Source organism: Tachypleus tridentatus, chromosome 8 (genome assembly GCF_004210375.1).
Source record: "Tachypleus tridentatus isolate NWPU-2018 chromosome 8, ASM421037v1, whole genome shotgun sequence".
In the NCBI taxonomy this organism is placed as follows: Eukaryota; Metazoa; Arthropoda; class Merostomata; order Xiphosura; family Limulidae; genus Tachypleus; species Tachypleus tridentatus.
Genome location: NC_134832.1, coordinates 65857734 through 65874575, shown reverse-complemented (window position 1 = coordinate 65874575; position 16842 = coordinate 65857734). Strand labels below are relative to the sequence as shown.

Genomic DNA, 16842 nt, shown 5'->3' with positions numbered 1-16842 from the left:
TTAATAGACAATTAATGGGGTATTTGTCATTGATCTAAATAGATTGATCAGGTTTTCAGGCATATTGTTTCTCTGAGTTATTTGATTTATATATTTTACTACTTGAAATTTCCTCAGATTATCATTTATTAATGTATTTCTTTTAGGTATATATATCCTACTGAGCATGAAAGATCCTTGGATCAGAATTAACAACAAATATGATGTCATGAAGATGACAGATGTAGTCCATCTTGTAAGTTATAATTCAAGAACTGAAGAACAAATTGAAAATGGATTAAAGGGATGCAAACCATACCAACCACCTAGTCCATCCACATATTGTCCTTCAATTCCAAATTCCTGTCTCAACTGCTATGATTACTTAGACTATAAATTGAGGAAAAGTATTTGTACATTCGAGTTCAGTAAGTTCAGTTATTACAAAACCTTTTCTTTTGTGTTTAATAATGCATTTATATGTATGTATAATTAAGAATGAAATGATTAAGTATACATCTTCAAACATAAGTTATACTTATTAGTATAAGTCAAAACATACTAAATGTGGCTTGCCTAATATATATTTTGACTACATGTAATAACTGTAACTGAAATATGAAAAGAAAATACTTTTATCTAGGTTTAGGAGCCAGCTTTAGATGTATATTCTGCTTCTCAAAGTCCATAATATTTTACAATTTGTTTTCTTCACATTATTTTGAACCCCTATCTCATTTCTATTGCAGGTATTTTACTGAAAAATATTAATAATCCTTACTTCACTCAGCATGTTTTATTTAAGAAAAAATAAACCAAGGAAAGTAATTTATTTTATATATTTCTCTGTAAATAAAGGTTTATTTTCTGTTCCATTCTCTAGTGCATGATTTATGAGTCTTCTCATGGATAAAATGTATAATAATTCCTTTGTGCACACGTTCAGAGTGGAACAGTACATATAGAAATTTCTCAGAAATGTACTTGATACCAGCTGTATTATACTTGAAGCACAAAAAATGAGTAAACATTATATCCTGCTTGTCAGAAGCTTAGAATTTTATCTTGTGAAACATTCTTCATTTGAAAAGGCACTTTGGTGTAGGAAAACTTTAAAGAGATAAACAAAATATTGCAATAATATATGAAGAAATTTTAATTATTTTATGAAAAGAAGTAAGGAAATAAGTTCCCTCTTTAAACATTGTCAAGAGAAGAAAAATTATGATTAAAAAATTAGAATGTTCAGTCATCAGTACGTTCTCAAAAGGTACTATTTGGACAAGTTTTCACTGGGAAAGAATCTGCTACTTTGGACAATTTTCTATCAGATTCTTGTATTAGAGTGATTAAACAAAATCATTGCATGTGTTTCTTACATTTTATTTAAAATCTTTGGATGTAATGTGAATGTGAATCTGTTTTGCAGTAGTTGAGGCCCTAAGCATATTTAATAATAATTTCTTTCTATCATACACTTTTTGTGTAAAGAGAAAACGTTTAATACGTCTGCTATACGTTTTTCCTTTAATGAAACCATGCTTAGCTTCTGTTTATATAAGTATTGTGTCTGACAGTATATAATTTTGCTTATTATCCTCTTAAGCGATGGGTATTTTGGTCGTCAGACCACAGGTTATTGGCACTCTCTATATTGGGTATAAAATGATAGAAAAGGAACGGATAACAGACTCCTCTAAATATTTAAAGACTTAAACTTGGTCTTTATTTATTATAAATTACACCATCTAGAGTAAAACTGGAAGTTGAAATAAATTAATATTTTAATACACTCAAAATTAAAACATTGAGCTTGGACTGCAGTTATTCTGAAGCATAAATTGTATACAGACACTGCTAAGATATGCTTCTTTTTTCATTGTCTTGTGGGATAGTTATATAAAAAATATTTACATTTACTTGTAAAACAATATATAAATATTTTGTTGTGATGGTCTTCCTAGTTTTGAAGATTGACATCCAGGCACTTCCTAGTTCAGGTATGTCATCCCATGTGATTGTGTTGCTCATTTAACTACAACTTGTTTTTCTGAATCTTCTAAAACAATGAGAATAAATTTCACCTAAGCATAAAATAAAATATTTTAAAAGTATAGGTACTGAGAAAAATGGCTGCAATTGTTATTTTAGAAATTTTTTCCCGACACAATAACAAATAATTTAAATTGTGTCATTTTGGTAAATACTCTTCTCATATATTTTTAATCTGCAATATCTAAAGCTTTTAGATCTTCTGACTGCTCGAGCTAACTTCATTTTCAAATTATACGATTAGTCTCTCATTAATTTCCTTTATTATAATTTTGTTTCTAGGACATGAATATGTCTGTGGAAAATATGTAATAATCGATTTCTACAAAGGTGAGGAGCATTATTTTGCATCTGAGATCATATACAGTGTCAAGAAAGACTGTTCTTGTGATCAACTAAAAGTTGGTAAGTTTTAGTGGTTGAATATTTAGATACATAAATCTTTCTGATACTTTAGGAGAATGGTATTGTTTTTTGTATGATTATTTATTAAAATGCCACCATCACAGATGCATACCACCACGAGTAAAATTGAATCTTAAAATAATTAGAAAAATAAACTTGTAATCATTCTTATACAAATATAGGAAATGTGAAAGTTAAAGTATAGTTAGTGAAACTCTTATTTATTATTGCATACAATTAAAGATGAACTGTGAGTTTTAATTTTGTTTGTGCGTAATAAAAGAACATGTAGTCTCCTAATAAAAAAAGTACATTTAATTGTAATGTGGCCTTGTAGCTTCCATGCAGGAACATATTTATCGAGATTGTCTATTAACTGATTTTCATCTTTTCCTTTCACACTGATATAACATATCATAAAATTAAAGGGCAACAAGGAATCTCTTGGTCCATATAGATTCCATGATGGCCACTAAGTTAAATTAAACTCTACAAATCTCAAATGCAGACATGATCATTGAAATATTTATAATTTTCAAATGAACTGCATCTACCACATTGCCAAACAGTCAATTCCAAAGGCCAGCCACATTGTTGGAAAAATTAAACCGTTATAGTTCAAAATGACTCCTTCCATGCAAAATTTTGTGTTCATTTCTCCTTGTCTTAAAATTATAACTACTTTAATCTTGAATTCTGTTTTACTGTAGATTCTATCTACAGTTCTAATTGCCGTGTCACGTTGATTAGATGACTTATATAACTGATAAACTAGAATACCAAGATGTTTTCTTTTTGCAATCTGCAAAGGTTAGTCACATCACAATTATATTCATAATCAACTTGTGTTTTCACACATTCATTACCTTATTTTAATTAAAGAATACCTGTCATTTTTTTAGATCAACTGACAAAATAATTAAAATCATTTTGTAAAGCAGCAGTATCCTCCACACAGGCAGCAGCATTCCAGAACTGTAATGTCATCCTCATTTTTAAACAATCTGTTGACCTTTCCTTCATCTGTACAACTCATGTAAATTAAAAAAGTTCAAAGGTTCAAACACTTATCTGTTAAATACCAATTCTATTCAGATTAATCCATTCTGACAGAACTCCTTTCATAAAATCCCTCTGATTTCTTGTGTTTCAATTTCAGTAAGCCTTTTATGTGGCACTATGTCAACTTCTTTCTAGAAACTCCCATCAACTAAGTCTGCACCCATAACCTAATCTACATGAGTTATAATCTTTTTAAAGAATGTCAAAATATTAGTAAGAGGAAAAATTCCTCTGGTGATTCTATGTTGACCATCCAACAAAAGTTTAAAAGTTTTTTTGTGTGACTTTGCAAAGCATACATTATCAGGCTTTTACATAGTTTTTCCACCAGTAGAGGACCTCTAGTAAGTAGAACAGTTTTTTATCTCCCAGAATAAAGAATAACATTAGTCACCAACTTTCAATTTTCTGTCATCCTTCCAGTATTTAAGGATTTAATAAAAATAATAACAGGTGCGTCAGCTATCCAATCTTAAATGTCCTTTGAAACTTTGGGGTAAACATTAGCTGGCCTGTGAGCCTTATTACTTATTTTGATATGCAGAGAAACATCAAATCTAATTAAGCAATGATCACTTCCATGCAGATGGTTTTCAGTCTACACCATAACAACCATATCTTTGTTAAAAGTTAATATTAAATCTAATATGGCATTGTTTGTAATAGATTCTTTATTGGTACCAGTTGTTGAATAAAACAATACAGAAGAGTTTCTTAAAACCAGTCATCCTCATTATATGTCTCTAACCATCCTCATTTTTTTTCTGAAATGAAAATTTTCTATAATTATCACCTCATTCACAGTTTAATTCTTTATGTTATTGCAGAGTTTCTCATTCATTTCATCAGTCTCCTGTGACAAATTCTTATTAAAAGCCTTTTACTCCTTACAAACACTAATAAAAATAAAATATATATTCACCTTATGGACATTAGTTTGGTATCCTCAACATGAATAGGCTTTAATCCACATTCTATACATAAATTTTTCAGAGTGTCTTCCTAAACAACCTGTAAACATCAAAGAAATTCCCTTCATCAAAATATTCTTCATTTATGTAACTTCCAGTTATTCCCACTATATTCAAATCCTCTGTTCAGAACAGTGCCCTAAAGCCATCCACTTTGTGTCTTATATTTCAAAGCCTTACAGTAACAATAGTTTATCCTACCATTAAGAGCTCGCTTTCCCATGCAATAATCCTCAGAATAAGTTATTCTTTTTAATTATAGCTATTTTGCTTATATGCACTGATAAATGCTTTATATAAATAACCATAATATCCTCTGACCTACCTTTCCCTCTTCTGGTTGATCATCATTTTTGAGAAGTTGTAGGTTAGCGATCAAAATGTGCAATGAAAGTTGTTGATATTTCTGTTTGATGCAGAAGTATAAGATTGTATGCCTTCCATTTTCATAGAATTTCACACAGAAATCAGGACAAAGTGATATACGTATAGGGTAATGATATGTTGCAAGAATGAAATAAATTTGTAAACAAATCCATGATAATTACATTTCTGATTTTATTTGAAAGCAATTTTTTTTCTACATTAGTCCCTATTGGCCTTAGTATATTTAATTGAATGGGCTAGGAAATTTGTAAAATATAAATGATGATAAGAGAATGTATAATCTATAACTAAATGAGTTTGAAACTTATTAGCTATATTAAGTAACAGTATTACTTAAAACTGTAAATATAAAAGAGCGAACTTTAGGATTGTCAAGAAATACAAAACCAAGCTTAAATAAGTCCACGAAGGTCATATTTTCAACTAGGTACTGTTAAAAAAATGAAAGAACAAAGCTATGAAGAGCATCTCCATTATTTTTTACAAGCTAGAAATCCCAATTTGATGGTATAATTACAGTATTCATCAATCGTTATCGGAAAACAGATTTAGTAACACTTATCTTTTTGGTCTACATACATATTTTCTTCAATAGCCTACTGTGCACAAGTAATTATCAAAACCATTTTCAACTGGAATCTTAATTGCAATTATTTAAAAATATCAGAACCTGTATAAAATGTTCAATGTGCATCAGTAATATATACTGAATATTTCCTGGGGTTTACGATAAGTATGCAAAATAGTAGAAATAATCACCACCATCTTCCAGGGTGGAAAATCTACTACAATAATTCTCCATTGTTAAAACTTGTCAGATTATATCAGCCAAAATCCACATGGCTAGAGCAAATTCAAGTAATGACGAACAATAATAAACTGAGTAACAGTATGCAACAACAAAATTGTGTACATTTTATGATGCAGTTTCCAACTAATACACTAGAATATATGAGAATTGTAGTTTCCAACAAGGAGAATACTGGAGTTTTATGGCAGAAAGAAAAACGTAGACATTTTCACACCACACTAAAAGCATTTGTATGAGATTAAGTTTAAAATATTCTCTCAGTTCTTGCAAGATTCATGTGCTATCCCATATTACTGTAGATGTCACTTGCACTGATTTTCGAATCGTACTAGAGATTTGTAGCTTAAGTGAACTATCAGCAATAAATATCTACACTTTTCTTATTATTTTTAAATTCCTATTTGTAGGTTTTCATTTGTAAATGTTTGATTATCTTACATGTTTGATTTGGGAAAACAAATGCCTAGAGTAAGAGAAAAGCCACTCTAGGCATATTTAACTTTCTATATGACAAAAGCAATATTTATTTTAAATGGACCATATACATCTACAGGAATATTTGCAAAACGTTTCCTATCTTTTGAAGTAATCATTTACTGAGTCTGGTGGCTTTGTGAGTGAGTTTTTGATTAAACCAGCATTTAACGTGTGTCGAATACAAAGGTAGAGATCGTAGTATCATCGCATCTGTTATGTATGAATAATCGTGTAAAACAATTGTAAGATAAAAATAATGAACCTTAAAATAGGCTGTTGGTATCCCCAGCATTTGGTATCCTATATATACAAAATTTTGGCATAAAATACACAATCGAACATCACAGTAATCTTATTTAGCAGAGGTGAACCTCAAATAAGTATTATTTTAGAAAAACAAATTGAATTAGTTTAGTGGAATTTTCATCTCATTTCTGCACTTAATATTGCTTACTTATACATGTAATAGGTCACTGAATTTTATTACTGTGCCATAATTAAACATGCTTAGCGAACTTTCAAATATGTTGTGACTATCAGACGTGGCTGATAAAGGACATTTTTCTACAGATAAACACATCAACTTATTTCTCATGAAATAAAATTAATGAACAGTGTAATGGGGGTATTTGTCATTGATCTAAATAGATTGATCAGGTTTTCAGGCATATTGTTTCTCTGAGTTATTTGATTTAATATATTTTACTACTTGAAATTTCCTCAGATTATCATTTATTAATGTATTTCTTTTAGGTATATATATCCTACTGAGCATGAAAGATCCTTGGATCAGAATTAACAACAAATATGATGTCATGAAGATGACAGATGTAGTCCATCTTGTAAGTTATAATTCAAGAACTGAAGAACAAATTGAAAATGGATTAAAGGGATGCAAACCATACCAACCACCTAGTCCATCCACATATTGTCCTTCAATTCCAAATTCCTGTCTCAACTGCTATGATTACTTAGACTATAAATTGAGGAAAAGTATTTGTACATTCGAGTTCAGTAAGTTCAGTTATTACAAAACCTTTTCTTTGTGTTTAATAATGCATTTATATGTATGTATAATTAAGAATGAAATGATTAAGTATACATCTTCAAACATAAGTTATACTTATTAGTATAAGTCAAAACATACTAAATGTGGCTTGCCTAATATATATTTTGACTACATGTAATAACTGTAACTGAAATATGAAAAGAAAATACTTTTATCTAGGTTTCGAGCCAGCTTTAGATGTATATTCTGCTTCTCAAAGTCCATAATATTTTACAATTTGTTTTCTTCACATTATTTTGAACCCCTATCTCATTTCTATTGCAGGTATTTTTACTGAAAAATATTAATAATCCTTACTTCACTCAGCATGTTTTATTTAAGAAAAAATAAACCAAGGAAAGTAATTTATTTTTATATATTTCTCTGTAAATAAAGGTTTATTTTCTGTTCCATTCTCTAGTGCATGATTTATGAGTCTTCTCATGGATAAAATGTATAATAATTCCTTTGTGCACACGTTCAGAGTGGAACAGTACATATAGAAATTTCTCAGAAATGTACTTGATACCAGCTGTATTATACTTGAAGCACAAAAAATGAGTAAACATTATATCCTGCTTGTCAGAAGCTTAGAATTTTATCTTGTGAAACATTCTTCATTTGAAAAGGCACTTTGGTGTAGGAAAACTTTAAAGAGATAAACAAAAATATTGCAATAATATATGAAGAAATTTTAATTATTTTATGAAAAGAAGTAAGGAAATAAGTTCCCTCTTTAAACATTGTCAAGAGAAGAAAATTATGATTAAAAAAATTAGAATGTTCAGTCATCAGTACGTTCTCAAAAGGTACTATTTGGACAAGTTTTCACTGGGAAAGAATCTGCTACTTTTGGACAATTTTCTATCAGATTCTTGTATTAGAGTGATTAAACAAAAATCATTGCATGTGTTTCTTACATTTTATTTAAAATCTTTGGATGTAATGTAAATGTGAATCTGTTTTTGCAGTAGTTGAGGCCCTAAGCATATTTAATAATAATTTCTTTCTATCATACACTTTTGTGTAAAGAGAAAACGTTTAATACGTCTGCTATACGTTTTTCCTTTAATGAAACCATGCTTAGCTTCTGTTTATATAAGTATTGTGTCTGACAGTATATAATTTTGCTTATTATCCTCTTAAGCGATGGGTATTTTGGTCGTCAGACCACAGGTTATTGGCACTTCTCTATATTGGGTATAAAATGATAGAAAAGGAACGGATAACAGACTCCTCTAAATATTTAAAGACTTAAACTTGGTCTTTATTTATTATAAATTACACCATCTAGAGTAAAACTGGAAGTTGAAATAAATTAATATTTTAATACACTCAAAATTAAAACATTGAGCTTGGACTGCAGTTATTCTGAAGCATAAATTGTATACAGACACTGCTAAGATATGCTTCTTTTTTCATTGTCTTGTGGGATAGTTATATAAAAATATTTACATTTACTTGTAAAACAATATATAAATATTTTGTTGTGATGGTCTTCCTAGTTTTGAAGATTGACATCCAGGCACTTCCTAGTTCAGGTATGTCATCCCATGTGATTGTGTTGCTCATTTAACTACAACTTGTTTTTTCTGAATCTTCTAAAACAATGAGAATAAATTTCACCTAAGCATAAAATAAAATATTTTAAAAGTATAGGTACTGAGAAAAATGGCTGCAATTGTTATTTTAGAAATTTTTTCCCGACACAATAACAAATAATTTAAATTGTGTCATTTTGGTAAATACTCTTCTCATATATTTTTAATCTGCAATATCTAAAGCTTTTAGATCTTCTGACTGCTTTCTCGGAGCTAACTTCATTTTCAAATTATCGATTAGTCTCTCATTAATTTCCTTTATTATAATTTTTGTTTCTAGGACATGAATATGTCTGTGGAAAATATGTAATAATCGATTTCTACAAAGGTGAGGAGCATTATTTTGCATCTGAGATCATATACAGTGTCAAGAAAGACTGTTCTTGTGATCAACTAAAAGTTGGTAAGTTTTAGTGGTTGAATATTTAGATACATAAATCTTTCTGATACTTTAGGAGAATGGTATTGTTTTTGTATGATTATTTATTAAAATGCCACCATCACAGATGCATACCACCACGAGAGTAAAAATTGAATCTTAAAATAATTAGAAAAATAAACTTGTAATCATTCTTATACAAATATAGGAAATGTGAAAGTTAAAGTATAGTTAGTGAAACTCTTATTTATTATTGCGTACAATTAAAGATGAACTGTGAGTTTTAATTTTTGTTTGTGCGTAATAAAAGAACATGTAGTCTCCTAATAAAAAAGTACATTTAATTGTAATGTGGCCTTGTAGCTTCCATGCAGGAATATATTTATCGAGATTGTCTATTAACTGATTTTCATCTTTTCCTTTCACACTGATATAACATATCATAAAATTAAAGGGCAACAAGGAATCTCTTGGTCCATATAGATTCCATGATGGCCACTAAGTTAAATTAAACTCTACAAATCTCAAATGCAGACATGATCATTGAAATATTTATAATTTTCAAATGAACTGCATCTACCACATTGCCAAACAGTCAATTCCAAAGGCCAGCCACATTGTTGGAAAAAATTAAACCGTTATAGTTCAAAATGACTCCTTCCATGCAAAATTTTGTGTTCATTTCTCCTTGTCTTAAAATTATAACTACTTTAATCTTGAATTCTGTTTTTACTGTAGATTCTATCTACAGTTCTAATTGCCGTGTCACGTTGATTAGATGACTTATATAACTGATAAACTAGAATACCAAGATGTTTTCTTTTGCAATCTGCAAAGGTTAGTCACATCACAATTATATTCATAATCAACTTGTGTTTTCACACATTCATTACCTTATTTTAATTAAAGAATACCTGTCATTTTTTAGATCAACTGACAAAATAATTAAAATCATTTTGTAAAGCAGCAGTATCCTCCACACAGGCAGCAGCATTCCAGAACTGTAATGTCATCCTCATTTTTAAACAATCTGTTGACCTTTCCTTCATCTGTACAACTCATGTAAATTAAAAAGTTCAAAGGTTCAAACACTTATCTGTTAAATACCAATTCTATTCAGATTAATCCATTCTGAGAGAACTCCTTTCATAAAATCCCTCTGATTTCTTGTGTTTCAATTTCAGTAAGCCTTTTATGTGGCACTATGTCAACTTCTTTCTAGAAACTCCCATCAACTAAGTCTGCACCCATAACCTAATCTACATGAGTTATAATCTTTTAAAGAATGTCAAAATATTAGTAAGAGGAAAAAATTCCTCTGGTGATTCTATGTTGACCATCCAACAAAAGTTTAAAAGTTTTTTTGTGTGACTTTGCAAAGCATACATTATCAGGCTTTTACATAGTTTTTCCACCAGTAGAGGACCTCTAGTAAGTAGAACAGTTTTTATCTCCCAGAATAAAGAATAACATTAGTCACCAACTTTCAATTTTCTGTCATCCTTCCAGTATTTAAGGATTTAATAAAAATAATAACAGGTGCGCCAGCTATCCAATCTTAAATGTCCTTTGAAACTTTGGGGTAAACATTAGTTGGCTTGTGAGCCTTATTACTTATTTTGATATGCAGAGAAACATCAAATCTAATTAAGCAATGATCACTTCCATGCAGATGGTTTTCAGTCTACACCATAACAACCATATCTTTGTTAAAGTTAATATTAAATCTAATATGGCATTGTTTGTAATAGATTCTTTATTGGTACCAGTTGTTGAATAAAACAATACAGAAGAGTTTCTTAAAACCAGTCATCCTCATTATATGTCTCTAACCATCCTCATTTTTTTCTGAAATGAAAATGTTCTATAATTATCACCTCATTCACAGTTTAATTCTTTATGTTATTGCAGAGTTTCTCATTCATTTCATCAGTCTCCTGTGACAAATTCTTATTAAAAGCCTTTTACTCCTTACAAACACTAATAAAAATAAAAATATATATTCACCTAATGGACATTAGTTTCGGTATCCTCAACATGAATAGGCTTTAATCCACATTCTATACATAAATTTTTCAGAGTGTCTTCCTAAACAACCTGTAAACATCAAAGAAATTCCTTTCATCAAAATATTCTTCATTTATGTAACTTCCAGTTATTCCCACTATATTCAAATCCTCTGTTCAGAACAGTGCCCTAAAGCCATCCACTTTATGTCTTATATTTCAAGCCTTACAGTAACAACAGTTTATCCTACCATTAAGAGCTCGCTTTCCCATGCAATAATCCTCAGAATAAGTTATTCTTTTTAATTATAGCTATTTTGCTTATATGCACTGATAAATGCTTTATATAAATAACCATAATATCCTCTGACCTACCTTTCCCTCTTCTGGTTGATCATCATTTTTGAGAAGTTGTAGGTTAGCGATCAAAATGTGCAATGAAAGTTGTTGATATTTCTGTTTGATGCAGAAGTATAAGATTGTATGCCTTCCATTTTCATAGAATTTCACACAGAAATCAGGACAAAGTGATATACGTATAGTGTAATGATATGTTGCAAGAATGAAATAAATTTGTAAACAAATCCAAGATAATTACATTTCTGATTTTATTTGAAAGCAATTTTTTTTCTACATTAGTCCCTATTGGCCTTAGTATATTTAATTGAATGGGCTAGGAAATTTGTAAAATATAAATGATGATAAGAGAATGTATAATCTATAACTAAATGAGTTTCAAACTTATTAGCTATATTAAGTAACAGTATTACTTAAAACTTTAAATATAAAAAGAGCGAACTTTAGGATTGTCAAGAAATACAAAACCAAGCTTAAATAAGTCCACGAAGGTCATATTTTCAACTAGGTACTGTTAAAAAAATGAAAGAACAAAGCTATGAAGAGCATCTCCATTATTTTTACAAGCTAGAAATCCCAATTTGATGGTATAATTACAGTATTCATCAATCGTTATCGGGAAAACAGATTTAGTAACACTTATCTTTTTTTGGTCTACATACATATTTTCTTCAATAGCCTACTGTGCACAAGTAATTATCAAAACCATTTTCAACTGGAATCTTAATTGCAATTATTTAAAATATCAGAACCTGTATAAAATGTTCAATGTGCATCAGTAATATATACTGAATATTTCCTGGGGTTTACGATAAGTATGCAAAATAGTAGAAATAATCACCACCATCTTCCAGGGTGGAAAATCTACTACAATAATTCTCCATTGTTAAAACTTGTCAGATTATATCAGCCAAAATCCACATGGCTAGAGCAAATTCAAGTAATGACGAACAATAATAAACTGAGTAACAGTATGCAACAACAAAATTGTGTACATTTTATGATGCAGTTTCCAACTAATACACTAGAATATATGAGAATTGTAGTTTCCAACAAGGAGAATACTGGAGTTTTTTATGGCAGAAAGAAAAAACGTAGACATTTTCACACCACACTAAAAGCATTTGTATGAGATTAAGTTTAAAAATATTCTCTCAGTTCTTGCAAGATTCATGTGCTATCCCATATTACTGTAGATGTCACTTGCACTGATTTTCGAATCGTACTAGAGATTTGTAGCTTAAGTGAACTATCAGCAATAAATATCTACACTTTTCTTATTATTTTTAAATTCCTATTTGTAGGTTTTCATTTGTAAATGTTTGATTATCTTACATGTTTGATTTGGGAAAACAAATGCCTAGAGTAAGAGAAAAGCCACTCTAGGCATATTTAACTTTCTATATGACAAAAAGCAATATTTATTTTAAATGGACCATATACATCTACAGGAATATTTGCAAAACGTTTCCTATCTTTTGAAGTAATCATTTACTGAGTCTGGTGGCTTTGTGAGTGAGTTTTTGATTAAACCAGCATTTAACGTGTGTCGAATACAAAGGTAGAGATCGTAGTATCATCGCATCTGTTATGTATGAATAATCGTGTAAAACAATTGTAAGATAAAAATAATGAACCTTAAAATAGGCTGTTGGTATCCCCAGCATTTGGTATCCTATATATACAAAATTTTGGCATAAAATACACAATCGAACATCACAGTAATCTTATTTAGCAGAGGTGAACCTCAAATAAGTATTATTTTAGAAAAACAAATTGAATTAGTTTAGTGGAATTTTCATCTCATTTCTGCACTTAATATTGCTTACTTATACATGTAATAGGTCACTGAATTTTATTACTGTGCCATAATTAAACATGCTTAAGCGAACTTTCAAATATGTTGTGACTATCAGACGTGGCTGATAAAGGACATTTTTCTACAGATAAACACATCAACTTATTTCTCATGAAATAAAATTAATGAACAGTGTAATGGGGGGTATTTGTCATTGATCTAAATAGATTGATCAGGTTTTCAGGCATATTGTTTCTCTGAGTTATTTGATTTAATATATTTTACTACTTGAAATTTCCTCGTATTATCATTTATTAATGTATTTCTTTTAGGTATATATATCCTACTGAGCATGAAAGATCCTTGGATCAGAATTAACAACAAATATGATGTCATGAAGATGACAGATGTAGTCCATCTTGTAAGTTATAATTCAAGAACTGAAGAACAAATTGAAAATGGATTAAAGGGATGCAAACCATACCAACCACCTAGTCCATCCACATATTGTCCTTCAATTCCAAATTCTGTCTCAACTGCTATGATTACTTAGACTATAAATTGAGGAAAAGTATTTGTACATTCGAGTTCAGTAAGTTCAGTTATTACAAAACCTTTTCTTTGTGTTTAATAATGCATTTATATGTATGTATAATTAAGAATGAAATGATTAAGTATACATCTTCAAACATAAGTTATACTTATTAGTATAAGTCAAAACATACTAAATGTGGCTTGCCTAATATATATTTTGACTACATGTAATAACTGTAACTGAAATATGAAAAGAAAATACTTTTATCTAGGTTTCGAGCCAGCTTTAGATGTATATTCTGCTTCTCAAAGTCCATAATATTTTACAATTTGTTTTCTTCACATTATTTTTGAACCCCTATCTCATTTCTATTGCAGGTATTTTTACTGAAAAATATTAATAATCCTTACTTCACTCAGCATGTTTTATTTAAGAAAAAAATAAACCAAGGAAAGTAATTTATTTTTATATATTTCTCTGTAAATAAAGGTTTATTTTCTGTTCCATTCTCTAGTGCATGATTTATGAGTCTTCTCATGGATAAAATGTATAATAATTCCTTTGTGCACACGTTCAGAGTGGAACAGTACATATAGAAATTTCTCAGAAATGTACTTGATACCAGCTGTATTATACTTGAAGCACAAAAAATGAGTAAACATTATATCCTGCTTGTCAGAAGCTTAGAATTTTATCTTGTGAAACATTCTTCATTTGAAAAGGCACTTTGGTGTAGGAAAACTTTAAAGAGATAAACAAAAATATTGCAATAATATATGAAGAAATTTTAATTATTTTTATGAAAAGAAGTAAGGAAATAAGTTCCCTCTTTAAACATTGTCAAGAGAAGAAAAATTATGATTAAAAAAATTAGAATGTTCAGTCATCAGTACGTTCTCAAAAGGTACTATTTGGACAAGTTTTCACTGGGAAAGAATCTGCTACTTTTGGACAATTTTCTATCAGATTCTTGTATTAGAGTGATTAAACAAAAATCATTGCATGTGTTTCTTACATTTTATTTAAAATCTTTGGATGTACGTAAATGTGAATCTGTTTTTGCAGTAGTTGAGGCCCTAAGCATATTTAATAATAATTTCTTTCTATCATACACTTTTGTGTAAAGAGAAAACGTTTAATACGTCTGCTATACGTTTTTCCTTTAATGAAACCATGCTTAGCTTCTGTTTATATAAGTATTGTGTCTGACAGTATATAATTTTGCTTATTATCCTCTTAAGCGATGGGTATTTTGGTCGTCAGACCACAGGTTATTGGCACTTCTCTATATTGGGTATAAAATGATAGAAAAGGAACGGATAACAGACTCCTCTAAATATTTAAAGACTTAAACTTGGTCTTTATTTATTATAAATTACACCATCTAGAGTAAAACTGGAAGTTGAAATAAATTAATATTTTAATACACTCAAAATTAAAACATTGAGCTTGGACTGCAGTTATTCTGAAGCATAAATTGTATACAGACACTGCTAAGATATGCTTCTTTTTCATTGTCTTGTGGGATAGTTATATAAAAAATATTTACATTTACTTGTAAAACAATATATAAATATTTTGTTGTGATGGTCTTCCTAGTTTTGAAGATTGACATCCAGGCACTTCCTAGTTCAGGTATGTCATCCCATGTGATTGTGTTGCTCATTTAACTACAACTTGTTTTTCTGAATCTTCTAAAACAATGAGAATAAATTTCACCTAAGCATAAAATAAAATATTTTAAAAGTATAGGTACTGAGAAAAATGGCTGCAATTGTTATTTTAGAAATTTTTCCCGACACAATAACAAATAATTTAAATTGTGTCATTTTGGTAAATACTCTTCTCATATATTTTAATCTGCAATATCTAAAGCTTTTAGATCTTCTGACTGCTTTCTCGGAGCTAACTTCATTTTCAAATTATACGATTAGTCTCTCATTAATTTCCTTTATTATAATTTTTGTTTCTAGGACATGAATATGTCTGTGGAAAATATGTAATAATCGATTTCTACAAAGGTGAGGAGCATTATTTTGCATCTGAGATCATATACAGTGTCAAGAAAGACTGTTCTTGTGATCAACTAAAAGTTGGTAAGTTTTAGTGGTTGAATATTTAGATACATAAATCTTTCTGATACTTTAGGAGAATGGTATTGTTTTTGTATGATTATTTATTAAAATGCCACCATCACAGATGCATACCACCACGAGTAAAATTGAATCTTAAAATAATTAGAAAAATAAACTTGTAATCATTCTTATACAAATATAGGAAATGTGAAAGTTAAAGTATAGTTAGTGAAACTCTTATTTATTATTGCATACAATTAAAGATGAACTGTGAGTTTTAATTTTTGTTTGTGCGTAATAAAAGAACATGTAGTCTCCTAATAAAAAAAGTACATTTAATTGTAATGTGGCCTTGTAGCTTCCATGCAGGAACATATTTATCGAGATTGTCTATTAACTGATTTTCATCTTTTCCTTTCACACTGATATAACATATCATAAAATTAAAGGGCAACAAGGAATCTCTTGGTCCATATAGATTCCATGATGGCCACTAAGTTAAATTAAACTCTACAAATCTCAAATGCAGACATGATCATTGAAATATTTATAATTTTCAAATGAACTGCATCTACCACATTGCCAAACAGTCAATTCCAAAGGCCAGCCACATTGTTGGAAAAATTAAACCGTTATAGTTCAAAATGACTCCTTCCATGCAAAATTTTGTGTTCATTTCTCCTTGTCTTAAAATTATAACTACTTTAATCTTGAATTCTGTTTTTACTGTAGATTCTATCTACAGTTCTAATTGCCGTGTCACGCTTGATTAGATGACTTATATAACTGATAAACTAGAATACCAAGATGTTTTCTTTTGCAATCTGCAAAGGTTAGTCACATCACAATTATATTCATAATCAACTTGTGTTTTCACACATTCATTACCTTATTTTAAT

At 29.4% G+C, this 16842-nt stretch overlaps 1 protein-coding gene across 2 annotated transcripts in view; it reads left to right on the top strand.

The window, feature by feature from the left end:
- Positions 1-151: 151 nt before the first annotated feature.
- Positions 152-16842, top strand: part of LOC143222554 (uncharacterized) — a 48609-nt gene continuing 31918 nt past the window's right edge. The window contains exons 1-9 of one of the 2 annotated variants that reach the window (XM_076449193.1): positions 152-407; positions 1944-1979; positions 2314-2436; positions 6898-7158; positions 8698-8733; positions 9074-9196; positions 13666-13925; positions 15468-15503; positions 15842-15964. In XM_076449193.1, coding sequence (XP_076305308.1) covers positions 167-407; positions 1944-1979; positions 2314-2436; positions 6898-7158; positions 8698-8733; positions 9074-9196; positions 13666-13886 — 1041 coding nt within the window. In that variant the 5' untranslated portion in view covers positions 152-166 and the 3' untranslated portion in view covers positions 13887-13925; positions 15468-15503; positions 15842-15964. Of the gene's footprint in view, positions 408-1943; positions 1980-2313; positions 2437-6897; positions 7159-8697; positions 8734-9073; positions 9197-13665; positions 13926-15467; positions 15504-15841; positions 15965-16842 lie in introns of those variants that run through there. The other variant, XM_076449192.1, reaches the window with a different exon arrangement.